This window comes from Psammomys obesus, unplaced genomic scaffold (assembly GCF_907164565.1).
Source record: "Psammomys obesus unplaced genomic scaffold, mPsaObe1.curated_primary_1811, whole genome shotgun sequence".
NCBI classification, from domain to species: Eukaryota; Metazoa; Chordata; class Mammalia; order Rodentia; family Muridae; genus Psammomys; species Psammomys obesus.
Window position 1 is genome coordinate 51,551,537 of NW_026585895.1, and position 26,598 is coordinate 51,578,134.

Sequence of the window (26,598 nt, forward strand, 5' to 3'; positions counted from 1 at the left end):
TGTGTGTGTGTGTGTGTGTGTGTGTGTGTGTGTGTGTGTGTGTGTGTATGGACACGATCCTGTGTTAAAGAGAGGAGACAGAGTGTGGGAAGGAAACCTTGAGGTCGTGGAGGGGAAAGCAACACAGAGGTATGGAGACAGTTAAGGGTTGTCCCAGAGGAAGTGGCTCAAGGCGGGTTCATGATCTGAGAACCCGCAGGTTCGCTCACATTGACACACACTGTGCTGGGCTGGAGGGAAGGAGTCCTTGGCAGCGGCAGGGAGTCCTTGGCATTTTGTCATCTGAGCTTGGGAGGCTTCGTCTGGCTCCCTAATGGGTAACGGGTTTATCAGTGGACCTGCAGGGGTGATGTATATCAGGGCACTTAATAGAAAAGGGCTTGCACAGAAGGCCGAATTTGATTTAGCCAATAAACTCAATTGCCGGCCATCAGCTCCGGGAGGAGCTGCAGCTACATCTGTCCATGTTTCCTTGGCATCGTCCAGCTGCTCTGCTCACAGTGGCCCTGCAGCTCAACCTCACCTCTTCTCTCCTGGGGGCTCAGGTCTTGATTGGCAGCATCCTTTGGACCCTGCCAGGTATAATTCCCCCGCCTTGGGATTTCTGTCCAGCTAGTTAGCTAGACATCCAGTTCCTTCCAGTTCATTGTGGTCATGGTCAAAGTCGTGTTATGCCCTCTGGCCACTTGGCTCCTTCGGCTTCTCTCCTGACCTTTCTCTTGCTTTAAGTGCAGATGGCCTGTCCCTAATATCACAGGCCCACCAAAGATTCACCCTCCCCACCCACCACGGGCCCAAGGCCACAGGTCATGGGTCACATTAGCCTGTGTTTAAGCTGGGGCAGAGGTGGGAATTGCTATGCTACCTTGAGGCCCACCCTAGCCATACCTCTGCTCCCTGTAGACCCTATGAGTCCCTCAAGAAGAAGTGTCCTCATGACCTCTTTCTCTTTATCCCCTGGAGCCGCCACCTTGCCAGCCAATGTAGAACTGGATTCTGCCTTGTCATAACAAAAGGCCCAGTAATATTTTCCCCAAATCGAAGAGCAATGCTCTGCCTGGTGAGAGGAAGGAAGGCACCACTGGCTACCTCAAAACACTAGCTTTGCTTCCAACTTTATTATCCAAAGGACCAGAACCCCTAATTCTGGCCTTAGCTGACCTCCTTATGACAACAGCTGGGCAGTGGGGAGAGAACAGACTTTGGGAACCAGTTATGAAGAGCCCTTCCTGCAGTGAGTGTTCTACAAGGAGACAGGGTGGGCTCTCCCCTGCTTTCCACATGAGTACCCCACTTTAGAGATGTAGCTGTGCTCAGCCCTTGGGGAGAGCCAGCCCTGAGGCCCTCTCCTGCCCACCTCCAGAACCCCTTGTCCCATGTTTGCCCAAACTCCCTGCAGCCTCCTCTTTGCCCCAAGGAGTAGGTGACATCACTCACTGGCTTGGGAGCTGACCTACATTTCACAGCCCTCCAGTCTGGGAGTCGCTCCAACACCGGCTCTTCTTGCCCAGAGGAGGGAAGGGCCTGCTCACGATTTTCGTGGCACACTGGTGCCAGGCTGGGGCCCAGATGGTGCCCCCTACTGGTAGCTCCTGGGCCTCGCCTACCCCTCGCTGCTGGGCAGGGCATGCTTGGGCCTGGCAGAGGCCAGAGTCCCTGCGGTCCTCCATGTGGCTGTCAGGCACCCAGCTGGGCTTGCCACGTGTCCTGAGAGCTAGTTTTGTCTGGTGTGTGCCTTCCCCAAGAGGGGTGCCTGGCCCTGCCTTGGAACTGTTAGTTCTCCAGGGGTTGACTCAGGACTTACCAACTTCAGAAAAAGGACGAGATAGGCAAACCCACAGGAAGCTAAAAGGAGGCACAGGCCAGGGCAGAGGGCATGCCTCCACCCCAGGAGCAAGGGTGGCACGTGAAATACAAGGTGTCTCCTCAGAGTCAAGTTTTAGATGAATAGGAAATAGTGCTTGGTCTCACGGACTATAATTATGTGAACAAACCATTCATTATTTATGTGGAATTCAAATACAACTTCAAATCCTGTGTTGTTGCTGTTGTTTTTTATGTGGAATCATCCTGTGTTGCCCAGCCTGGCCTCAAACCTTTGTCTCAACCCACCCTCCTGCATCTTGTTTAGCAGGGAGAAAAACAGGCATGCCTCACATGCCTCACAGCTCTCAGTCAGCAACCAGTGTCTTTATTCACTGTCTGTGTCATCCACCCAGGCTCGGGCTCCACGTGGAAGTGGTTTAAGAGGTTAGAAGCTATGTCCTCTATTCTGTAGGGGACCCTAGAGACCTTAAGCCAGTCAAATCTGCTCTGGGGTCTACTGGCCATTGAAACATGGAGACTGGTCCCTGGGGCCACCAGGAAAGATTGGGAAGGCCCAGCTTTCTCACCCCACTGGTCTGGGTGCTTGTTGGCTGTCAACCATAGCAAATGTTAACTTTTCTGAGCCCAGCCCTCTGTACAGACCAGTCTAATTCCTCCCAGTGGCCTGCTGTCAGGTCCACAGGCCACTGGCTACCCACACACTGGCCATCATGTTTGAACAGCACCGGGGCCTAGGATTTAGACTTCTCCTCTCTCCTCCCACCTAACGCCTCTCCACTCCTTCCCTCCTTCTCCCCCCCACAACTTCCTCTTCCTACCTTCCTTCCATCCCCCCTCTCCTTACAGAAGTCAAGAGCTTACTAGGTGGCCAGGCAGTGTGTTAACACTGAGGAAAATTTAATGACAAGACTGAAAATCCAAGGTCTGATTCAACTACTCCTTTCAAAACTGAGACCCAGAGAAATAACTCTTCAAGGTCACCCAGGGAATCAACCAGAAGGTCTGAGCCAGAAGGGAGCTGCTGAGTCAGCATCGAGAGAGCACCCTCCCCCACCCCCACCAGTCCCCACCATCCTAGCAGTGAGGATGGGAATGGTGATTCTACCTGCTCCTGGCAGGTCCTGCAGGCTGGCCCACACCACACTGTCCCTTTCTTCATGATTAAATAATTTATTCTGATGGCTGAGTTGAGACGAACTTAGCAGTAGGGAAAGGCAGCCCGGCTATGGTGTCCTGGTGAACTGCTTCTCAAGGTCAAGATCAACTAAAAGACCCTAGGGAGAAATGGTTGCTGAATGAAGGCGAGGCTTCTGAACCAAGAGCACAGCCCGGGGCTGGGCTGCCCACAGGGTCTGGACTTGAGCTCTACCTGGAGGTCCTACTCAGAGAAACCAGGCCGCATGGCTCCTCTACTGCCTTCTGCTGCCCACCCCCCCCCCAGCCCCTGAGTGATGGCCTTGGCAGGTGGGGAGGAGTGAGGCCTTGTGGGTGTTCTCCGGATTTGGTTAATAATGCAGGTGCTGGTGGGTAGCAGGGCTCTGAACTACTCACATGCTTGCTTATTTATTTTCCCTACTTCATCTCCCGAGGGTCTTCTAGATTAGAGAAGGAAAATCACAGGACAAGGCCTGGGCTAGGGGAAGGCTGTGTCTGGGTCTAGGGTGGGCAGGTGCACTTCTGAAAGCCAGACAATAAGACCTCAGGCCACTACCTGGATGCCAGAAATGGAACCAGTGTTCATTGAACATGTGTTTTTAATTGCTCCCTCTTTCTCAGCAGGGTCTTGTGTAGACCAGGCTGGCCTCCAACTCTGTATGCCGCTGAGGATGACCTTGAATTTCTGATCCTCCTGCCTCCATGTCCTCAATACCGGGATTACTCTCATGCACCACCTTCTACAGTACCTAACAGATTAGGAAAATGAGGCAGGGTATAGGTCAGCATCCTTTGCTGTGGCCACAACACTAAGTGGCCATCAGGATCCAGGAATCCAGTAAGTGGATCCCTCAGGACCCGGGGATCAGGGGCTGCCATCTCCCAGGCTCTGGGAAAGGAAGAGAAAGGAACTAGCTCCCATGTGTGGACATCTACTGTGTGCAGAGAGCTTTGTGTCACGACAGCCTTTTGTATGTGTGTGTGCACCGCAGGACACGCACCGGCTGCCTGTCCATCAATCCTTCACTCATTTGTTCACTCATGAGCGGCCAGCGTTACTGGTCTCCATGACAACCCAGGCATAGAGGAGATTTGTGCTCCCATTCTACAGATGAGCAAGCGGAAACCCAGATTGGCTGATAACACGTGTACCTGTGCTGGGCAGACACCACGCCCACTGTTGCACCTCTCTGCGGCTACCTTGGTTCTAGGGCCTCTGGGTGGTCAGCCGTGGGGAGCAGAGCGGCGCTGCATCTCGCTGATTTCTGAACTCTAGCCTGGTACCACCTTTGGCCCACTGTCGGCCATCAGAACTTCTGTGGCCTCCCCAGAAGTTCTGGGAAGTTTCATATTGGGGGAAGGGTGTAAAAGAGCTCCCAGGTTGGTTCTCACTCAAAGTGGGAACTCCAGGGCCCTCAGGCTTTGCCCAGAACCTTTGAAGGCTGCTGGAACAGACATTGCCACCGAGCCTGTTCTGGGGCTGCCATCACTCATGTGACTCACCCACATGTGTCCTGTTCATCACTTGCTTCAGCCCTGCTGGGCAGAGCTCACGTACCATGCATGCACCCATTTAAAGCGGGCTCCAGTGCCCTGTAAGATTCATAGAGGGCTGGTGAGCTGCCACTGCCATCAAGTCTAACACCATGAGTTCAATCCCTCGGCTGCACATGGTGAAAGGAGAAAACGGATTTTTGAAAGCTGTTCTCTGACCTCCACACAAAATAAATAAATGTGATTTACAAATTTCAACCTCAGCTACATAGGGAGTTGAAGGGTAGCCTGGGTTATATGAGACCATCAAAAAGAACTCTCAGCCAAGCGGTGGAGACCTTTAATCCCAGCACTTGGGAGGCAGAGGCAGGCTGATCTCTGAGTTCGAGGTCAGCCTATCTACAGAACAAGTTCAGGACAGCCAAAGCTACAGACAGAAACCCCATCTCAAACAAACAACTCCCTAAAAACCAAATCTCTCTGTCTCTGTGTGTGTGTGCACATGTGCATGCGTGCGTGCGTGCGTGCGTGCGAGTGCACGAGCGTGTCTGTGTCTCTGTTTCCCTCTTTCTCTCTCTCTCTCTTGAGATAGGGTCTCTCCATGTAGCCCTGACTGGACTGAAACTCACTGTATAGACCAGGCTGGCCTAGAACTCTCAGAGATCTGCCCGACCCTGCCTCCAGAGTGCTGGGATTAATGGTGTGTGCCAGCACACCTGACAATTTTAGGACATTTTCATCATCTAGGAGAAAAATCCTGCTGCCCACAGCCCCCACACTCCCCGTCCACCCAGACTTCGCCACTAATTTACTTTATGTTTGCGCAGGCTGGTCTCTATGGACAGCTAGTGGGAACTGACTAACACATTGTGTCTGGCTCATTTTGCTTAGCATCCTGTTTTCAAGATTCATCCAGGTGCAGTATGAATATGTCCAGTATGCAATATGTCCTTCCTCTTTTGACAGAATAATGCTCTATTCTCTGGATATGCTACATTTCATGTATCTTTATGAATGGTCTCCAGCGTTTGGATACAGGCTTCATTTCTCCTGCGTTTGTATCCAAGAGTAAATAGAGTTGCATTTAACATTTAACCTCATGCATTACCTGCCTGAATTGCCTCAAGCACCCTACTATCGCGAGTAACTCTGAAGGTGGCATTTTGGAGGGATGTGATTGAGGCACAGCAGGCTGATAGGAAACATGGCTGACAGATGCCCCCTTGAAGGATTGACATTGTTGTTCAACTTGCCACCTCTGCCTCCAAGTGTTATCTTTGGAGAAGGGGCAAGAGCCTTGCAGCAGGGGCCAGGCAGAGGGAGCAACACGTTCAGAGGCCCAAAGGGTAGCAAGGTTAGAACTCAGGCTAAACAGAGGCAGAGAGCCAGGAGAGCTAGTGAAGTCCCCCACCATCACCCCCACTCAGAGGCAATGTCATCCAGACCTACTTGTGAAGTCAGGGGAATAAGAGCCTCTGCTGTTAGCCGGGATGGGGTAGACCAGTAGTCTTTGGGCAGCTTTCCTTACTACAGCCAGGGCTCTCCTGTTCCTCACAGCACTGCTAAGACCCGGATGCAGGGGTGGGGCTGGCAGGATGGGGCCTGAGCAGAGCCAAGGTTAGGGAGGGACCTGCTGCATGGCCCTGGGTAAGTCACTCTGCTCCTGTGCCACCCAGGCTGCTGGGCTCTAACAGCCAGCTTTCCTGTTAGCATGGACACAGTCTGCTTCTCAGGTCCAGCTGATCTGTTATGCATTTTTAATAAGCCAAGGTCAATGTTATCACCCAAAGTTGATGGCAATCTTTTCTCTACATAGCTGATGTCTAAAAATATCCCCCTTTTGGGCCAGAGGTGTGGAATATACTCCTGGTTTTCTACAACTGGGTGTTCCTCCCCAGCTAGCTCAGCAGGGTGTTAAATAAGAATTCAGAAGGAGGGGGAAAAATGAAACCTTTAGAGGTCAGATATACTTTACAGACAAATTTATGTCAAAGTCAAACAGATTTCCTTCCTGAAGGACTTGTAGAGACTTGGGTGCACTAATGTGCCCTGGGAATGGGGTTGTTGGGGTTGTCAGGACACCATTGCATATTTGCCCAAAGAGGCTAAGTATGAGACCCTCTTTTATGTAGATTTTTGTGACCCTAGATTCCTGGAGGAAGAACCTGCCATGCCAGCTAGAGCCTGCATCCACCTCTGTGCCTCTGGAGGTCTGAGCTGTCTTCTTCCTGTTTCACCCTGTACCTCAGAGCTGCTGTGAGAGCTCACAGGGCAAAGCCAGCTGCAGGAGGACAGTATGTGTAAAAACACAGGGTAGACATCTGTCTTTGTTTCTCTTCTGCTGCTCTGAGAGCACACTGGCAAGAGCTACTTAAGGAAGGAAAGGTTTATCCTGACCCACAGTTCAAGAGGGGAGACTGCCATGGCAGGAAAGTCAAGGTAGCCCCTAAAGCAGCTGGTCACTTCACAGCCAAGGTCAGGAAGCAGAGAGAGATGAAGATGAATGCATGGTACAGCTCAGCTCCCTTTCTCTAGGATCCCAGCCAGGGAGTGACATCACCCACAGTGGGCAAGTCCTCCCACCTCAACCAATGCAAATAAGATTAACCCCCAACCCAAAGGCCCTAGGTGATTCTAGATCCTGTCAGGTTGACGGTTAACATCACAATCACAGCATCTGTCCTGGTTTCCTTCTGTCGCTGTGATAAAGCACTCAGACTAAAGCCACCTAAAGGAAATTATTTATTTGGCTTATGCTTCCAGGTCATAGTTCATCATTAGGAGACGTCCATTAAGGCCTGGAGAGATGGCTCAGAGGTTAAGAGCACTGGCTGCTCTTCTAGAGATCCTGAGTTCAATTCCCAGCAACCACATGGTGGCTCACAACCATCTATAATGAGATCTGGTGCCCTCTTCTGGTATGCAGGTGTACATGCAGACAGAACATTGTATACATAATAAATGAATCTTTTTTTAAAAGATTTTAAAAAGAGAAATCCAAGCATGAAGTAAAGGCTTTATTATTTCACACATTACCTCCAACCAGAACCCACTCACAGCCACGGGAAACAGCAGAAACCATGGAGGAGGATGCTTGCTGGCTCACACAGGCTCATGTTTAACTAGCTTCCCATATACAGCTTAGGACCAACCAGGGGATGGTACTGCCTGCTTTAGACTGAGTCCTCCTGCATCAATCAACATTCAAGACAATCCCCACAGCTGTAATACAGGCCAGTCTAATCCAAGCCTTCTAAGGGTTTGGACCAGTCTGTCACATGTGATTCATGCTGTAAGATCATTTGGAAAAGCGTTACCATACCACCCCCAAATCCTCTGCTCTGCCAAAGAGTGTGTCATTGTGAACCTAGAGAGCCTAAAAGCTGGGATGTGGCTCAGTGAGTACAGCACTCACCTGTTAAGCATGAAGCTCCACATTCCATTTCCCACACCGCATAAACTAGGAGGTGATGCTGACCTGTGATCCCCCCACTCTGGACTTGGAGGGAGGGGGAGGCAGGAGGATCAAAAGTTCATGTTAAATTTAGCTACACGGGGAATTGGAGGCCTGGGATACACAAGTGCCAGGGGAGGGGAGAACTGGCATAGAGGAAATAGAACTCATTTGTAATCCTGACCCTTCCCCCACCACTTGCCTTTCTTTTGGCGTTTAGGGTACAGGTGTGTGTGTGCGTGTGCAAGTGTGTGTAATTTTGGGAGAGGTGAGACAGTGTCTCACAATGTAGCTCAGGATGACCTGAAACTTCATAGCCCAGGCTAGTCTCAAACTTGTGGCAATCCTCCTGCCTCAGTGCTGATTACAGGCATGAACTCACCATTGGGCTTCACTGCATCCACTCTGGTGTCTTCCTTTGTCATGATCTGTGTTCTATCCTGTGTGAGCTTTATGACATCTGGAGTTGGCTCCATGTCCTCATCTATAAGAGGAAGGTGACAGTAGAGGAGGGAATGAGAACATTTGGGAACTGTGGCCTTTTGCCCTCACATTCAGAATGTTCCTGGCACCTGGAACTAGTTCTTGCTCTGTGCGTTCATGACTGTGTAATAGTCCACCACTTGGTTGTACAGCATGTTAATTTACAATGGAGTTGGACTCTGATGGAGCCTCATCTACCCAACGCCACAGCCTGGTGCAGCCTACCTTAAGCCCATTCACAACACTCCCACTAATTAGCCCATGGCTAGGTAGAATTGCCATATACTAAGCTTACCTTATAACAAATTATCAGACAGCTGGAGCAATTGAGTGAGTTCTGTATGAGAGTGTAAGTGGGATGGCTCCTGGGTACGCTCCTGTTCCACCAAAGAGTCAAAAGACTGAAGAGGAAACACCAAAAGTGGGGCCTCCTGGACTTTAATTTCCTTTCTTATCAGGATAACCTGAATGCAGGAGGCCAAAGAAGACAGGAGCCTAGCCAGCCCAGCAGATAGTGGGTATTTGGTGAGGTGCCGCCCGCATCCACACCACAGGTGTCCCCCTGGTGAGCCCTGTTTCTAGTCGGCAGACACAGACACAGGAAGAAAGCCAGAGACAAGAGGATATGAGGAAGGGTGACAAGTCTGAATCCCAAGGGGTGTTGGATAAGCATGGCATAGACATGAGGAGGCAAGAGGTGACGGGCCTGCTGGGAGGGTATAAGAAATGCACTGTGGGAACACAGAGCATCACCCAGCCCAGCCTGGCAAGGGGAGCATGAGAAGGGGAAAGGATTTGGCAGACACCTTCCCCAAGCCCATGCTGGCACTAGATCCCAGAGCCTGGCATGGTGCTCCCCATTCCAGCAATGGTCTCTATGGGACCATGTTGTTCACCAGGTAGACAGGGACCCAAGATGCCTGCTGGTTCCCTGCCTGGGCTTTAGTCCCCAGACAGATCCATGTACCCAGAGCAGCCACAGTGCTATAAAAATGTCAGCTAGGCCATGGTGCTCCAGCAGGGTGCCCTCAGCGACCACCCATCTGAGTCCCCTCTTCATCCCAGGGACCTCCTCATGTTCTTGGTCTCTCTAGAAGGTTCCCCACTTCTGGCCTGCCCTTCAGATTTGGATTCAGAGATGTTCTTCCTGAAGCCCTGTTCTGCCCCCACCCCCCCGCCCAAACTAAGTCAGGGACCCAGTCCTTTGGGTAGCACTTCTCACAGCAGTTGGCAAACATAGCTGACCTGGAACCACACTCCACACTCCAGCCCTTGTCTACTACCACTGCTGCTTACAGAGCAGATTCGCAGACAGGTGGGAAGACAGCCCCAGCTTCCGGGCGCCCCTCTCCCACCTGACACCTCTGCGGTGTGGCTGCTGCCACCGTGAACATACATGTTCACTGAAGTCCAGCATTTGCAAGGTTCCCTAGAACTCTAACATGTCCCTATCACAATATCATAAGGGCCATTTTCTCTGCCCTACCATGCCCCTGCATGCTATGTGGTTGTCCTTCCGTTCCCTGTCTCCCTCCACTGCCCCCCTCATCATTGACCTTTCTCATCATCTCCTACTTAGAGCCTTTGCCCATCAGAGCAGGGAGCCCCCCAACTTCTTTGACAACCATTTAACTTAGCTAACTCATTTTACTCCCCAGCCCAAAGCCTGTTACGTTACTGGTGCCCTATAAATATTTTCCTTGTGTATTTTAATAAAAATAAGATTCCACTCAGCACATCAGTTGCAATTTGCTTTTTCCAAATATTGGCTATCTTGGGAGTCTGCCCATCTCAGAATAAGGTAAAATCGTGCTCACACAGACCTGCACACCTCGCCCACTCCCCACTAATTTTGTGGGTTTGGTTTGGTTTTCTGGACAAGGACTTTCTATTGCCCTGGCTGATCTGGAACTTGATATCCTCCTGCCTCAGCCTCCTAAACACCTGGGATCATGTCCAGCTCCCTCTTTAATTTTGGCCTGTGAAGAAATTCACATTCCCATATACTCACACACACAGAGAACCTCCTGCCCCAGCTACTATCTAGGGTCCTTTTCCTTAGTGTGGCCTTTCACTCACCCAAAAGTCACTCTCAGCTGTTCCAAAACTGCACTTATAAATATTTCTGGATTTCTCTAAAACACAGAGGTGTTAAGGACCAGTTTGCACCAGCATGAGACAGCTGATATGTGCTAATATCATAAACACCCTTAGATTGCCATGTGTCCTCCAGGTACAGCTGGCGTTCGTCTGAGTGTGTTTTCATCCAAGGCCCAGCCAGGCACACAAATTGGTCCTGGATTGGCACACCTTTGAGGTTCGATGAGGTCCCCTCTCTTCATAGCCACTGTCACCCTCTGTCATCCCTCCGAGCAGCCAGGTGCCTGCCAGTACCTTGTGAGCCGCACCCCACTTGGTGACATTCAGTGTGTTGCTCTGTTTTCTGCATTTCTGGTCTAGATTTGGTCTGATTCAAGTTCCTGCTCTGGTTGTGTCACCTGCGGCATTCTGACTGACACGGCTCAGTGCCTGGAGCCCTTCATTCCTAGGGGTCCCTAACTTCATCATGAAACACTTTTATAGAAGGGAATGTGCCCTCACCCTCTTTAGGTCACCCGAGAAAAAGCTTATGGAAGACAGGCGGAAGCCATGCTTATTGCTTTCCTTTTATTTACCAGTTTGCAAAATGATGAGGTGCCTATGAATATTTGAAAAAATGCTGAATAATACATGTGTGGGTGAACGAACAGCTGAGGAGCTGGGGTTCTCTTTGTCACCCTCAAGGGTCTGGGTCTGCAGCCTTCAGCAGGACTCTGCATTCACTGGAGGTGCTGGGGCACGTACAGGTCGCTGTCTGTCACGTGGGTGCCCACCTCAGTTAAGAGCTAAGGTGGGCATAGTGGGTCCAGTGTTTACCTAGTGTGTACAAAGCCTTGGGTTCAATCTCCAGCACACACACCCACACCCACACCCACACACGATTGTGGGGCCCAAGAGATGGCTTAGCCAGTAAAGACACCTGTCCCAAAACTTGATGACTCAAGTTTCATCTCCAGGCTTCACATGTTTAAAGGAAGAATCAACTCCCAAAAGTTGTTCTCTGCCCTCCACATACATGCTATGGCACACTTGTCGGCACACAACTTTAAAATGGATGTGATAACCAGCGCCTGTACTCCCAGCTCTTGGAAGGTGAATGTGGGAAGATCAGAAGTTCAAGGTCATCCTTGGCTGTGGAGCTAATTCAAAGCTAATTCACAAGCCAAGCTATGTGAGATGTTCTCCCAAAAGATGAAAAATAAGTAAGTAAAAAGGAGTTAAGGTGATCAGCTTCCTAAAATGTCTGGGATAAGGGAGTCTCCCCTAACCCAAGAGTAGAAGTCTAGGAATGTAGCCATGGAAGACAGCCAGAACCAACCTCAGGGGGTCCAGAGCACCCCTGAGAAAGGCCTCCAAAGCACGGGAGTGGAAGTCTGCACTCCTTGTCTGAAGGAGAGTCTGAGTGTGCAATGGACCACTGGCCTCAAGTCCCTTCCAGGCCAGCCCAGCACAGACCTGGCCACTCCTGCTCTGGGGTTCTTGCCTTCCCCAGAGGTCAAACGCTGCCCTGGAGTTTGCTGACCTCCCCCCATTGTTTGGTCTCCCCAGGTGTAAGTGCAACCTGCATGCCAACCTGTGCACAGTGCGTGAGGGCAGCCTGCAGTGCGAGTGCGAACACAACACCACGGGCCCCGACTGTGGCAAGTGCAAGAAGAACTTCCGCACGCGGGCCTGGCGAGCTGGCTCCTACCTGCCGCTGCCCCATGGCTCTCCCAACGCCTGTACGTATGTAGCCTGAGCAGTAGCAGCCCTCATCCTGCCCCAGAACTGCAGCTCACATGTGCACATGCGTGTGCATACACGTGCAAACACACACACACAGAGGAGGGGAGGGGGCAGCTGGCATGTCTTCTAGGCTCTACTTTCAGCCCTAGGTTCAGGCAGGCCAACCCTCCTCACATCTTGTCTGCCACCCTTCTTCACTCTGAGAACAGGCAGGAACTCTGTGGAGGTGCAGAACAGGGGTGCAGGTGAATACACCTTAACAATGAGTGCTGATGGGGTGAATGTGTGTGTCACGTGGTGCTTCTGGCACTGCAGCCCCAGCCGGGATTCTGGCAGTCAAGGGCTAACATTCACATTTTGCAGAAGTTTCCTTTGAGACTCTTGTCTGAGCCCCTGCTCTCAGCCCAGTCTTGTCCCCACCTCACTCAGCTGTCACAGGAAGCCATCTGAAAGTTTTGTCCACACATGTCTGCATCATGAGTTCTCCTTCAGGGACCACTCAGAGCAGGCCTCATGAAATCACAACTCCCACAAGTCTCTGGGCTGCAAGAAGAAGAGCACCTCGGCTGGCTCCTCAGGCCCAACACGTGAAATGCACCAAATGAGCTGTTCCGGGCTGAGGTTGCACCAGGATCAGAGGCCAAATGTGTCTTTCCTGGGCCCTTACAACCTCATAACTCCCAAAGGCCCAGCCACCCCAGTGCCCTCCTAGTCCCACAGCCAGTCCCAGGCAGCACAAGACCCAGTGACAAAGCCAGAGTCCACACGGTTCCCAAACCACGGGTCCCATCTGGCACCCTCCCTCACCCCTAAAAGATTCATGTGGCTTTAGACTGATCAAAGCTGAAGGCTGCAGCAAGGCAGCCGGTGACAGGCATGGTGTGCGTGGGCTGCAGCCGGCATTGTGACAAGCCTTTGAAGGGGTGACTTGCCAAGCACCTCAAGCCACTCAAGGGTCTTCAAAGGCACAGAGGGGGCTTGGCGAGCTGCTGGCCTGCCCACGGTCTAGCTCCCTCTTCCTGGGTGCCTCTCGCCATCTCTCTGTATCCTGAACCTTCCTTCAGCACTTGGTGCTCTCGCTCCCTAGTGAGCGTGTCTCCCCTCCATATGTCCCATAGCCGCCCCCATCCCCACCACTTCTGCCTGGTTTCCTCCTCAGCCTCCCGCCTGCCACCTCCACCACCATGGACCAACACTCCTACCTGCAGAACAGCTAGGGCTGCTATCCTCATGCCCTGCCAAGACCCCAGAGTGTCTTTTCTGCCTGCTCTCCCCCTCCCTGCTTTGAGAGCTTGCTTCCACCTCACCCCCATTTCCTCCCCTCTGGGACCTCCTCTTCAAAATCACAAGGGCACCCCTCCTCGGTGCCCGCCTACTTCAAAGCCTTGGGAATGAAACCCTAAGTTGTCAGCCCCTCCGCCCCCCGCAAGGACAAGGCCCCTGTGAGATTACCCTACCCCCTCCATCCATGGCTCCCTATTCCCAAAGCCCAAATCCTCTAAGTCCAGTCTCTTGGGACCGGATCTTCCCACTGGGTGTCTGCACCTTCCTCACCCTCAGGGCCAAACTCTGAGGCCACCTCGCCTCTACACTCTACTCCCAGCCTCTGTGAGTCCTTGCTCTCAGCTCCCACACTCCCAAGGTGTCTTCCATATCTCATGCATGTGGTATCTGCCAAGGTGTGTAGGTAAAGACCAGAGTAGTGTCAGGGGAACCACGTGCCCCACCTGGCCCACTGCCCCCAACACAAGTCCTTTCTCAGAACCACGTGAGACAAAGCCATGACTGGCCCCTTCCTTTTGTGACTGTGACAGTTCTACTCAGGGACGGTGACATCACTGGTCAAACCACAGTCCTAGGCTTCCCCTCCCACAGAGGCACAGGACACCAGAAAGACTTGGATACAAGCTCTCACATTGCCATGTCTCCCAGCAGGCCACACTTCCAACTCCCTGTTGCTAACTCTGTGCATGAGGATATTATCCTGCCTTCGGGAGCCTGGAAGTTGGGTTAAACAGGAGGGAATGCTTATCACTGTGTCCTGGGGAGGGGCAGTTCACAGTGTCCCATTGTAGAATGGACTAAAAGCATCCTTCAAGCAGTCCGTGGTGAGAGTCCCCATAGGTGTGGACCCACTGAGGCTGTCCCTGGGACCAGGAAGTCTCAGACCCCACCTCTTTCCCTGTAGTGGGGCTGGAGGACACCTCTGTGGGCTCCCCCTACTTTGTACACTGCCCTGTGCCAGGTGGAGGTGACCAAGCCTTGTGTCTAACCCTGTGACCCTCTTGTGCCCCTACAGGTGCTGCTGCGGGCTCCGCCTTTGGCAGTAAGTACCCACACTCTACACAAGGCTCCGCGGCTGGGCCTGGAGACTGTTTCCCTGGGCCTGGCCTCTGTCTTCCCCACTGCACCTGATCACGCCCACCTGCCTCTCTGCCCCTCACCCTCGGTCTCCTAGGAGCTTTCTTATGCTGCTTTGGAAGAAGGACAGGGTCTTTGTGCACTTTTGGTCCCCTGACCTCTGGGTGGACAGACTCCTCTGTCCTCTTACGCTCTATTCTGTCCTTTGTACACAGCCAGGATTTGGAGGTAGGACTGGGGGGCGGGGCTTCTCTACTAGTGGCAGTGTCTGTCCCCTGAGTGTGACCATTTGGTACCTCCTCCAGGCAGCCTCTGCAGCCAGCCTGCTCTGCCATAAGGCTGGAGGAGGCCAGCTCTGATCCCAGAGCTCCAGATGTCTAGGGCATGTCAGGCTGGGGAGGGGCATCTGCAAGAATGCCAGTGTCTTGGAAATCCCACGGTTAGTAAGGGCGGCTGATGTGGGTGCCTGCTGATGCCCAGCCACTTGGTCCTCCCAAGCATTCAGTGGGGCCAGGTAGCTGTGCAAAGCAGGGCACTCTAGCATCTCATTTAAGCACTGCAGAGGGTGAGTTACCCTCTGCCCCAAAGGGTCTTCTCTCACTCCAAGAGCCAGCAGGCAAGGAGTGTGAGTGTCAAACTGTGGCAGACGTCAAGCCTCAAGGATGCTTTCACGGACTTCATCACCCTCCATCATGCCTGACTGTCCTGCCTCAGTCGGGCTGACCTTTGTCTGGGTTGCTGGTGGCCAGAAGGAAACTAGACTTAACAAACATCACTGGCATTTGACCCCAACATCAGAGTTAGGGAAGGCTTCTCTGGGACACCCCTGCCCCACTTTTTCTTGCTTTCTCCATGTCTTGCCAGGTACCGGCAGGTCTAGAAAAGACCCTGCCCCCAAAGCCCCTATGGCCACTGAGGCCACAAGGAAGGGTCCTATCACTTCTTCTCCCTCCACATCTACCATCCAAGTCCCTCCAGCCCCCAGCACCCCACAGCCTACAGGTAGGTATGAGAGCACACCCAGGGATGCGTGCTCCCACCCTTCTTGCCTCCCTCACCCAGGGAAGAGCAGATACTTGCCTCTTAGAATAGAAGCCTCTAGCATCCTAGCCCTGTGAAGGCACTGGCTGAGGAGGTCCCCAGGCCATCTCAGGAAACCATCCCAGCAGGAGCCCTAACCAAGGCAACCACCAAAGCACCCAGAATTGACTCCTGCTTGTCCCTCGGACCCAGAGGCCCATGTAGCCAAGAGGACAGGTAACCTTGTAGGAGGGTGCCCACAGCAGCAAATCCACTCAGATATTCAGCCAGAGATGAAGCCTTGTCGCCCAAGGACTACGTGCTTTGTAGTCCATCCATGGAGCTGGCTCAGGCTCTGTGCCCACCTGGCCGCCGACTGGGACCTCTGTCCAGGTGCTGGTCAGTGGAAGAACAGAGCTAGACTAGTGGAGGAGATAGGACAGGAGGGGCCTTGGGAGGAACCAGACTCCTAAATATTCATGAGCAGAGACAGGCCCGGGCCAACTTCCTGTCTCATGACAGGGACTACATGTGCAGCTACACAGAGACCTACAGGCCTGTCTGTCTGTCCGTCTGCTCTCCTAAAGCATGATTTGTGCATACAAGTGGTGTGAGGTGCTGGTGTGGACCTCTGGACTCACCGGGGAAGTCTTGCCAGGCCTGGTCCACTGCAGATACTGGGAACCTGAAAAGATTCTTCCTCCCAGAGGGTTCCAGCAAGATGGTGGCCAAGTAACTTCCTTCTGGCTCCAGTAGCACACCCCTCTCCCTGCCTTTTTGGGGGGACATGCTGGGGCTCCGTATTCCTTGGATATCCCTGATATTCTCTTCCATTCATCACCCTGACCTAGACACCCCTTGCCCCGTGGCAGGTAACATCTGGGACAGAGAACCCTCCAGCAGCTGCAGAGAGATCCACCCCACACTGTGTTCTGTCTGTATCTGCTGCACAGGGTGGCCTCTCCGGGTCAACTGACAACCTTGAGAAAGTCACCTTCCCAGGACCACACCACAGGGCTTCTCTCTGAACCGCTCCATGGGGATTGTATAGGGGGCTGGACAAGGAGATGAAAACTTTCAGGGGAAACCTGCCGTCAGGAGCCCCTTTGAGGGGAAGAAATCGGGCTCTAAGTCTTGGCAGCCTCCGGAGACCTTTGCATTTTGCTGAGCTGGTGCTGGGCAGAGGGGGCAGAAATAAGCTGGCAGGGGTGAGGAGCGCTGTCTACCACTCACCAGTGGTGACCCAGGGTGGGAGACAGCCACTGGTGCTCAGGTACTGAGGAACCTGCAACCCGCTTGGAAGCTGCCCGTGTGAGAGCGGTGTGGAAGTTAACTATGAGAAGGCAGAGGGGGGGCCCAGTGAAATCTCTCCAGAAGGGTGAGGTCTGAGCTGTGAAGCTTCCCCTCGGATACAGGGCCAGCTGACTCCCAGACTTTGCTAGTGAGCAGGAGGCAGCAACAGCAAACTTTCAATGACTCTCAGCTCTGCAATTCCTAGCCCTGGGCTGGATGGCTGAGCATTAAGGAGAGGAGGTGGCTTCAAGGAAACAGCCAGCAGCCTGCACCTTCTCCTCCTTAGCTCTAGCTCCTGTGTGACCTGTGCCCAGAGTCCCCTGGTCACCAGGCACACCTTTGGCCTGGATGCTGTTTGCATGCCGGTGTCTGGCAGCTTGTGTGGTGTTTTCTTCCTGGTCTCACTGGGGGAGGGCATGAAAGTTTAGGAAAAAGCTGCTGCATCTAAGGTGTGTATATTATACCCCCATGAAGCTGTCCTTTTAAAAAGAAGAGAGAGAGAGAGAGAGAGAGAGAGAGAGAGAAACAGCTTCCCAAGGTCCCAGGAAACACGAAGTCCAAGCTGGAGCACAGGACTGGCTGACTCACTCCCTGCCTGCTCTGCCACTCCGGGCCACTGCCCTGAAGTCTCAGGTGGAGGTGGTCCCATTGTTAAGATCTAGCTAGCAAGGGTTCTTGGTTTCAAAGGACCCTCCGTCTAGTCTTGGCACACAAGGACCCAACATGTCCCAGCAAAACCCAGACGGAAGCATTCTCTTTCTAGACCCAGCACCTTCCAACAAGTTTTCAGATCTCTTTGGCTACAGTCCAGCCAAGCCTTGAAACCTCAGCCCCAGATGTTTCTATCTCCTGCTATTGTTAAGCCGAGCTGTGCTGGAAGCCAGACTGAAGAGCCTGATCCTCCCCAGCCTCCTCAAGAGGGTTGGGAGAAGCCAAGCTCAGAGGCAAGATGCCTTCTGGTGGTTTTACCAGGCCCCTAATTAAGCCCTTGCCAATTTGAGTCCTGCGGCCTTGTCTCTTCACTGAATACCATATTAATGTCAATTTGATGTCCAAAGGCTTCAGGCTCCCAGCTGGGAAGCGCCTGCCGTTTTTTTAAACTGGTAGAATTTCTTTTTCTTTTTCCATCAACCACCACCGGTAATCCCTTTCCAAAAGGGAAGACATCAGCTCCCTCTGCCCCACCCCTTCTCCCAGTTCTATCCTTTGAATTCAGCAAAGCAATTGCTGCCTGTGATCCTTGCTTTGTGTCCAGCTCTGGGAAATGAATGTTGGGAATGGGGGAGTTGGTGACTCATGATGAGGTCTCCTGATTCTCAAGCCAAAGATTAGGGGGTGGAAGGGCAGTGATCAGAAAGGCAAGTTAGACGTCAGAGGAAACTCTGGGGAACCTTCTAGAACTTTTCTCAATGTGTCTACTAGCATCCTGGCCAGGACATTGTCTCCCAGCACCACATTAGCCTGAGGCTTCACACACAGAAACTGTTCTGACTGGCTCTCAGGTTGGAACAGAAACCACACAAAGAGGGAAGAGTCTTTGAAAGCAGTGTTCCAGTGAAGGATGGACTACAAAGCCCACAGAGCCTTAGGCATGGGGCCCTCCTCTCCTCCAGCTTCAAGTGTGTGCATATCCTCTGCGGGCTGCAGTAGTATAGAAGCCACCTCTGTAGTGGATTTGGACCCAGATCCTCTAGCCCATGTAGACAGAGCCTGTAGCGGTGCTTCTTCCAGGGGCCCCTGGGGGGTCAGCGCATCATCCTTCACATGACTTGATTTCTTCTCTTCTTCTTCCTAAGGTCAGACCAAGTCACCCGCTACTTCTCCCCTTGGGGACAGCTCCTTCTGGCCCCAGGTGTCCACCAGTGCAGAAGGTATGGGGGCAGGGCCTATGCCAGGCCTGAGACCCCAGAAGCTCCATCTTAGACCCTCCCTCTGTAGTGGGGATAGCAGGCTTATGTGTTGGGGGCATTGGGGAGGAGGGGCCCCAAAAACTTAAAGGACTGGGGAGAAAGAACTCAGGATCAAAGTACTGAGGTAAAAGGCCTGGTAGCTACCCTTACCTCTACCCCACACTCTATTCTGATTCTAAGCCAGCAGGTGACATCTCTAAACCTTCTCCAAGGGCTTCAGTGTGTAGAAGGGTGGCCCTCATTACAGGAATCCCCTCTCCACCTCACAGTGTGGGTCATGGGATACCTGGGCAGCTGATGGGGCCTAGAGAGGGTCATGTGGACCCAGAACAGGGACGACTGCCAGTAAATGAAGGTGACAGAGAAGCCTGAGGCAGACTTGGCAACCTACCTAGTTAAGCGAGCCTCTCAGGACCAAGTCAAGAGGATTAGTCTCCCACTGCGAGACGACAGCTGGAAGAGGGGGCTTATCTGCAGTTATAGGTTGTCCTCATCTGTCCTCAGTTGACATAGTCTCAGCTCTATTGTCCTGGCCCCACCCCATCAAAGACCCCAAGCTCCCCTCCAACCCCAGGGATGAATGAGCTGGGAGACAGGCTTTGAGCTCCCTCTGCTGGCAACTGGTTGCACAACTAGGGGAGTCAGCGGTCCCTCAGTCAACACATCCTTTCTGGTGCTGAGTGCCCTGCCCTAGGGCTCCTTCCCTGGCCCCACCCGAGAGCCACAGAGTCTTAGAGGGAATCGCAGAGACGGTTTTCCCCATGGTAATAGCATGCTCGCCTCCAAGAATGGGGCTGGGCCCTGGTGGGATTCCAGGCAGGGAAAGGTAGTGCTGTCTGCCTCCTTGGCTTGATGAGGCTTATAAGTCACATCCATGGACAGCAAAGGACCTGTCCTAGCTGCAGCAGAAAGATGTCCTCAGAAGTAAAGAAGATGCCATCTTAAAAATATTTAAGCGTATTTCTTTTCTGCATACGAGCGGGTGTACGTATGTGCAGTACGTGCATGCCCGGTGCCCACGGAGGTCAGAAGGCAGTGGGTCCTCTAAAGTGCTGGGACTGGAGTTACAGACAGTTACGAGCTGACACGTGGGTGCTGGGAACTGAATCCATGTCCTCTCCAAGAGCAACAAGTGCATTTAGCCACTGAACAACCTCGCCATCCCCAACATGCAGCCGTTAATGCCAGACTTAATCTCAGCATCTGATGACCGGGGAAGCTCGGAGGACAGAGGGAAAGGGCAGAAAGGCAGTGTCATTTACTCTCAGCCAGCCAAATACCTGTCAATGTCAGCAACTGTCTTAGCTGCAGGTGGAGGTGTTAGGGGATGGAGAAGGTATCTGGGGGTTGCCCCAGAGGATGCAGAGGTGCCCTCAGGGAATAAGAGGCAGTGGGTATGCCCTGTCATTACTACGAGGGGCTTCGGCCTGGGGCTCTAAGAAGAGCCCCACTTCACACCCAAGGGCCATGTGGTCTCTCCTCAAACGTGAGCTGGCGCCAGCCCGAAGCCTTGGCTTAGCTTCTCCCTGGGTACAGGGGGCCTGCCCTAGTGGCTGGACCATGGCAGGCATAAGCACTTGTTTCTTGTCTCTCTAAGCTGTGGCTATCTCTGTCGCTGCCCCTTCCCAAGTCAAGGGCTCCTCACTTTTCCAGCTCAAGCCCAGATCTCCTCAAGTGATACCCATTGAAGAATTTCAAGGTAAGACTCTCAAGGCCTGGGCCAGGCCTCCTACCTCTTCCCCAGTTCACTGGAGAAAGACAATGCAGGACAGAGCTCGTCCGTACCAATTCAGAAAACCCTCCCAGAATAGCTGGGCCATTTGAGCTAAGTCTCTCCAGCCCCAAGGGAGCTGAAAGCAGGGATGAGTCAGAAGGAACTCAGGTCCAGTGGGCAGGCACATGGCAGGAGAAGCAGCTGCCACAAATAGCCTGTCCTGGCTCCCCTGGGAGGTGTGGCCCAGGGGCTTGTCTTGGTTGGTGTGGAATCTGGGACACTCGGGTCACTGGCAATGCTCTTTGGGAGCATTTGGAGGATGTTTCACAGTGTCTCTGGAGGACCACAGTGAAGTGGCAGGGTAGGCAGACTCATGGGTGGGTCCACCAGCTCGCCTAGATGCTTCTCAAAGGCGTTTCTCCAGGGTCTCCAGTGCCTTTGACCATACGCAGACCTGGTCAGCACCACCTTGTGCTCACAGACAGGAAGCTGAAGTGGTCTCGGGGCAGCTGTCCAGGTGGCCAGCTTTCATGTTCAATGGCATGGGGATACTGAGTCCTTTAGAACGGACACATAATGATGGCTCGGAAAGTGACTCTCCACACTGACCTCTGCTACTGCAGGTCCTAGGGGTCTTGACCCAGGCAGTCATGGGAGTTGATAGAGCCACTTGCAAGGCCAGCCTGAGAACCATGTGTGGCAGGCCGGGTGTGTAGCTTGGCTGATGGCTTCCTAGCACACAAGAAGAAACTCTGGGCTGGAGCCCCAGAACTTGCATGACTGTAATCCCAGGAGGTAGGGGTTGGAAGATCAGAAGTTCCATACCTATGTTGAGTCCAAGGACAAAACAACAAAACGAAAAACACTTGTGGGAGGAAGAGTGAAAGGTCCCACAGTGGCCCACAGGTGGCTTTCCTTGGTTTGAACTGAGCAGTGAGGTTCAAAAGCTGGATGGGGACTAGAGGAAGCCAAGAGATCGCTGCCCAGACTCTTGCCGAAACCAGCAATTCAGTGCCAGTCAAGCCTGTGGGATGTTTAGGCCAGTAAGAAGTGTCCTATAGAGACTTGCGGGGACAGGGACAGCAGTCAGTTTCCCTCTTCCAAAGCAGCATGGGAGGAAGGTTCTGTCCCATTCCATCATGCCCACATTTGTGTACGACTCCATTCATCTACAGGCCCTTGAAGGGACTATAGCAAACGTGGAAGCCTGGCAGTGACCTCTGTAAATGCGGCCTGCGGCATACCCCACCCACCTTGCAGAAATCAATTGCTAATCAGCCCCAGCATGTGGGCCTCCTTCAGCCAGCACTTTGCCCTGAGACCCAGCCAGGTGTTGGCATGCCCTGGCCTCCCCGACTGTCTACAGGCCTCTGGGGGACTCCAAGCTGTCCAAGGCCGCTTTGCCCACACGCTACAGAAGTGTGCCCCTTCCAGATCCTCCTGCTAAAGATGCCTCCTCGCTCCTTCCCTATATGCTGTTGGGTGTGTCCTTCTCTGAATGCTTGCTTCCTCCCGAATGCTCACTGACCCTGGTGTTTCTCCTGCTCGGCTGGCCCAGACTGCGAGTGCTACGGCCACTCCAACCGCTGCAGCTACATTGACTTCCTGAACGTGGTGACCTGCGTCAGCTGCAAACACAACACTCGAGGCCAGCACTGTCAGCACTGCCGCCTGGGCTACTACCGGAACGGCTCAGCCGAGTTAGACGATGAGAATGTCTGCATCGGTGAGCCTCGGAGCCCCTGGGTAGCGATGGTGCGGAGCAGGCCCCACCATGAGGCTCTCTCCATCTGGACATGTCTAGGGAACAGAAACCCTCTGATCAGCTACTAGTGACCCCCAGCTCTGTGTAGACAGCAGAATCGCAGGCACTTGTTAGGGGCCCAGGCTTGCTGTGACTTTGGTCCATCCCTAGTCCTCTCAGGGCTCACAGGAAGCTGGGCGATAGAGACGAACAACTTCTCTGCTGTTGAAACTGTCCTTCAACATTTGAGAGCCAGCTTTATAAAGCTGTGTCTGCTCTCATGGGCACCCACTCTTTCTTCAGGGTTCTGTTCCAGCACTGGCTTTTCTGTAGACATCTCCTGTCACTCCTTGGGCCTGGACAGGGGACGCACCCTAAAAGCCAAACACATAGCCCTCAGCTGACACCCAGTAGCATAGAAGGACATTCAGGACTGCCCATCTCCCGGCCAGGTCTCGTGAGCTGCCAGGTCTCAGCCAGCCAGCCATCCCCCACCTCCACCACCTGGCCAGCTCAGCTGCAAAGCTAGAGCTGTCATTCTGGATCATGGCTGAGGCCTTCAGATAATTCCATCAACTCTAAAGTGATCAAACAGAATTGTGTTGCCAGTGTCACACAGGGCCAGCTGCAGGGACAGGGCAGGGACAATGGATCTGATTAGAGGTGCCCCTTCTTCCTGTCTTTCTGTGCCTCCATCTCAGGCCAAGCACTGGACTTCAAGGACTGGGCGCCAGGAACACTCAAATCATACACACAGACCTCCCCTCTCCCAAACCAGCTAGGGCAGGCCGGAGGGGTGGGGGAGGCAGGCGGAGGTAAGCCTCTGGCTGCTCTTCCTCCTCCTTCTGCCTCCAGCCTTGGGGGAGGGGATAACACACACACACCATACAGCCTCCTGGACAGACACCTGTCACCTGCAACACTCTTCGCTTGGTATTGGAAAGAATCACCCCTTCAGCGGTCCAAAGAGGAGAATGCGACTCCAGGCCTCACAGCGAGACTAGAGGAAGAGTGTTGGATGCCAGGAGAGGAAAGACTACAGAGAGCCTGCAGTTTTTTGTGGGGAGCATGGCCAGGGAGTGCAGAGAAACCCAACGGAGAGGGATATAAAAACGGTATAAAGGCTGGGTCCGTTTGTAGGTGCTGCTCCTATACACCTGTTCCTCCTGTCCCCCCAGAATGTAACTGTAACCAGATCGGCTCCGTGCATGACCGGTGCAACGAGACCGGCTTCTGCGAGTGCCGGGAGGGCGCGGTGGGGCCCAAGTGCGACGATTGCCTTCCCACGCACTACTGGCGCCAAGGATGCTATCGTGAGTGGACTGCCCCACCCCACCCCCGTCAAGGCAGAGCCTTCAGGCTAGGGGCGTGGTTCGGCCGGTGGGCGGGGCCTACGTGGGCCTGCCTGCGGTGAGCTTTGAGCGCGTGGCTGCGGTGAGAAGGGCCTGGTGCGACCACGGGCAGGGGTTCAAAGTGGGTGGGTGGGGGCTCAAGCGGGCATTGCCGGGTCTTCCGTGGGCAAAGTCCGTGACAAGTGGGAGCCAGCGCTGGCAGAGCGCTCCCGGTACCCAAGGCTCTAGAGGCAGACAGCAGACGCTCCTGGAGAGCCGCGCCGCTGCCGGGGAAAGAGCGGGCAGAGTAGGGGTCAGTGGCTGGGGACAGGCAGGGCCCAGGGCCCACCTGGCAGGGATGTTTCTCACGGTGTGCGTTCTAAGTAGCGCACCCCCGGGGGGTTCCAGCCAGCTCCTCACTGCAGAAGCTCAGTCCCTCCCGGCAGCTGCTTCACCTGTCCCCTCCGACCCGCAGCCAACGTATGCGACGACGACCAGCTGCTCTGCCTGAACGGCGGCACCTGCGTGCAGAACCAGCGCTGCACCTGCCCGCGCGGCTACACCGGCGTGCACTGCGAGCAGCCCCGCTGTGACCTCGCCGACGACAGCGGCCCGGACTGTGACCGCGCGCCAGGCACCGCCCCGCGCCTCGACACCCTGCTCGGATGCCTGCTGCTGCTTGGGCTGGCGGCCCGTCTGGGCTGCTGAGCCCGTTCTAGGGTCCGGGGCTTCCGGGCCCGGCGGCGACTCGGGTGCGGCCGAGACGCTCCAGGTGCTACTCGCAGAGTCCTCCCGCCCTCCCTGCTCTGCCCGCGCTCACCCGCCCTGCCCGGCGCTGCCCTCGCTCCTGCCTCCACAGGGGGCGCTGTGGAGCCCAGGCCCGGCAGACTGCAATTTTCAGTTTTTTTCTTTTTTATAACCTAACGTCCCTATCATTTTTTTCTCGTTTCCCAGTTTTCTTTCTTTGCTTTCTTCCTCTTCTTCTCTTCCTCTTTTTCCTCCTTCCGTCCCTCCCCCTCCCTCTCCTTTCTTTTGCTGGCGGTGAGACAGGGACTGGGGAGAAACGCTGCTCATCCCAACACCCGCAGGTCCTGCCACCCCCACACACAGAACTCTTGCGCTCACCCCAGCGCCTGTTCCTGGCTGCCATGAGCAGCCAGCGGACCCGGAACTCCAGTTGCCTACAACTCTAGTCGCTGACTTGATTCTCTTTTGTATCTTTTTTTTTTTTTTTTTTTTGCACTCACCAGACCCTAGGCCCCCAAGGAGGCCTGGAGACGGAGGAACTCACTGTCTGGGGAGGGGTAGGACAAAGTGCGGGGAGGGGTGGAAACCTTGTTTTCTAGAGAACTATTTTGTTTGTATCCACTGTCCCTTGTGAGGAGGGAATCGGTTGGGAGCTGGTCACCGAGAGTGGCTGATGGTGTGCAAGCCCACAGTAAAGCGAGTTCACAGCTGCCTCTGCCTGCGTGCCTTCTGTGTTGGTAGACACTCCAAAGGTTTGGATAAAAAAGAAGCTCACCAAAAAAAAAAAAAAAAAGTTTTAAGGGAACAGTTCGCTGTTGGGCTCTCCCCCATCTGTCCTCTCCTTGCAACCTTCCTCCCATTACACATTGGGCCAGGCTTGTGGCCTCCACCTGGGAGGTGCTTCTCCGAGCAGAGGTGTCCCCCTTTCTTACAGCTCCCCCCAAGTTCAGAGTATCTGCTATGGAAGCCCAGGACGGTAACTCAGGAGGCTGTACTCCATGCTGGGGTAAATGTGATGGCTCAGGGGCCTCAGGTCCAGGGCCACACACAGCTCCCAGCTGCGGCCTGCCTGGCCACTGAGTCCCAGCGTGGGCTTACACCTGCTTGCTTGCTTAGTCACTTTGGTACGTGAGGACCCAGCAGGTCACTGAAGCCGCCCCAGTGTGTGCAGCGCCTGGAGGAGGTCGGTTCCCCCCACCCCCACCCCACAGTTCACTTATCTCCAAGCCTCTCTTAGCTCCTTGTCCTGAGTGCCCGCTGCCCCACCCAAGCCACCTCCTGTACTGTTACCTGCTAGCTGCCCTTTCTAGGCTGGGCTGTCCCCGGGCCTTTGCTCAAGTCTCTTTCTCCTACTTTCAGAACTTTGGGCCACAGCCTGCTGGGGTCTTCACAAAGGTCTTCACAAATGTCCATGGGAAGCAAGCTGTGAGACCTGAAGTTTCTGTCTCAGGCAGAATTTCCAGTTCAGAAGTCCCTGACCCTCCTGGCTTGACCCCAGACCCCAGTGTTCACTGTGTTCAGAAAGAAATCAAAACACCCAGGTCATCACACCAATCAGCATCGAAGCCTGGGACATTACCTCTCCCCGGAGCAGAGCCAGCCCCCACCTTCTACAGGGAAGCAGAGGTTGAGCTGATGCAATCCCACCTTCCTGCAAATGACTGTAATGCAGGCCTGTGAAGGAGGCTCCTCCAGCAGTTAGAACCACAGTGACCTAGGTCTCTGCTCGGGAGGCAGAGGGAGAGAGCACATGCACAGATTAGTGAAAGGTGAAGGTCTCAGGAAAACTGATCTGGAAAGAAGGGTGGGGGTGGAGGGGTGGGAAGGGCCCAACCTTGGCCTGACCCATGAATTGGGGTGGGGCTGTGAAGCAGAAATGCTTTCATGGCAGGGCTCTTGTCTTGAGCAAGGGTTGCAGCCCAGAAAGCCTCTGGGTCTGGTAATGGACTATGGTAACAATGGGGCAGAGCCTCCAGCAAAGAGGCCCAGCACCAATGGCTCCTACACACACATATCCCTTTCTTTATGTCACCTGGGAGTGTCCCAGGACACTGGAGGGGCCTGGGAGGAGAGGAGAGGAGGACCCACTCTGTCCTTCCTGACCTCTCAGCCAGCCTTGCTGTGTCAGCATGGGCTGTTGCAGTACGCTGTAAATCAGAGTGGCAGCCCCAGTCCCTGTGGGCCACTCAGGCCCTGACCTCAGACAGAGGTCAGGGTGGAGGGAACATTGCCAGTAGTCA

At 53.9% G+C, this 26,598-nt stretch overlaps 1 protein-coding gene across 2 annotated transcripts in view; it reads left to right on the forward strand.

Moving 5' to 3' along the window:
* Positions 1 to 25,063, forward strand: part of Ntng2 (netrin G2) — a 56,175-nt gene extending 31,112 nt beyond the window's left edge. Inside the window, exons 5-11 of one of the 2 annotated variants that reach the window (XM_055600847.1) lie at positions 12,062 to 12,234; positions 14,538 to 14,564; positions 18,709 to 18,783; positions 20,420 to 20,521; positions 22,095 to 22,262; positions 23,459 to 23,593; positions 24,087 to 25,063. In XM_055600847.1, coding sequence (XP_055456822.1) covers positions 12,062 to 12,234; positions 14,538 to 14,564; positions 18,709 to 18,783; positions 20,420 to 20,521; positions 22,095 to 22,262; positions 23,459 to 23,593; positions 24,087 to 24,319 — 913 coding nt within the window. In that variant the 3' untranslated portion in view covers positions 24,320 to 25,063. The remainder of the gene's footprint in view (positions 1 to 12,061; positions 12,235 to 14,537; positions 14,565 to 18,708; positions 18,784 to 20,419; positions 20,522 to 22,094; positions 22,263 to 23,458; positions 23,594 to 24,086) is intronic. The other variant, XM_055600849.1, reaches the window with a different exon arrangement.
* Positions 25,064 to 26,598: the final 1,535 nt, after the last annotated feature.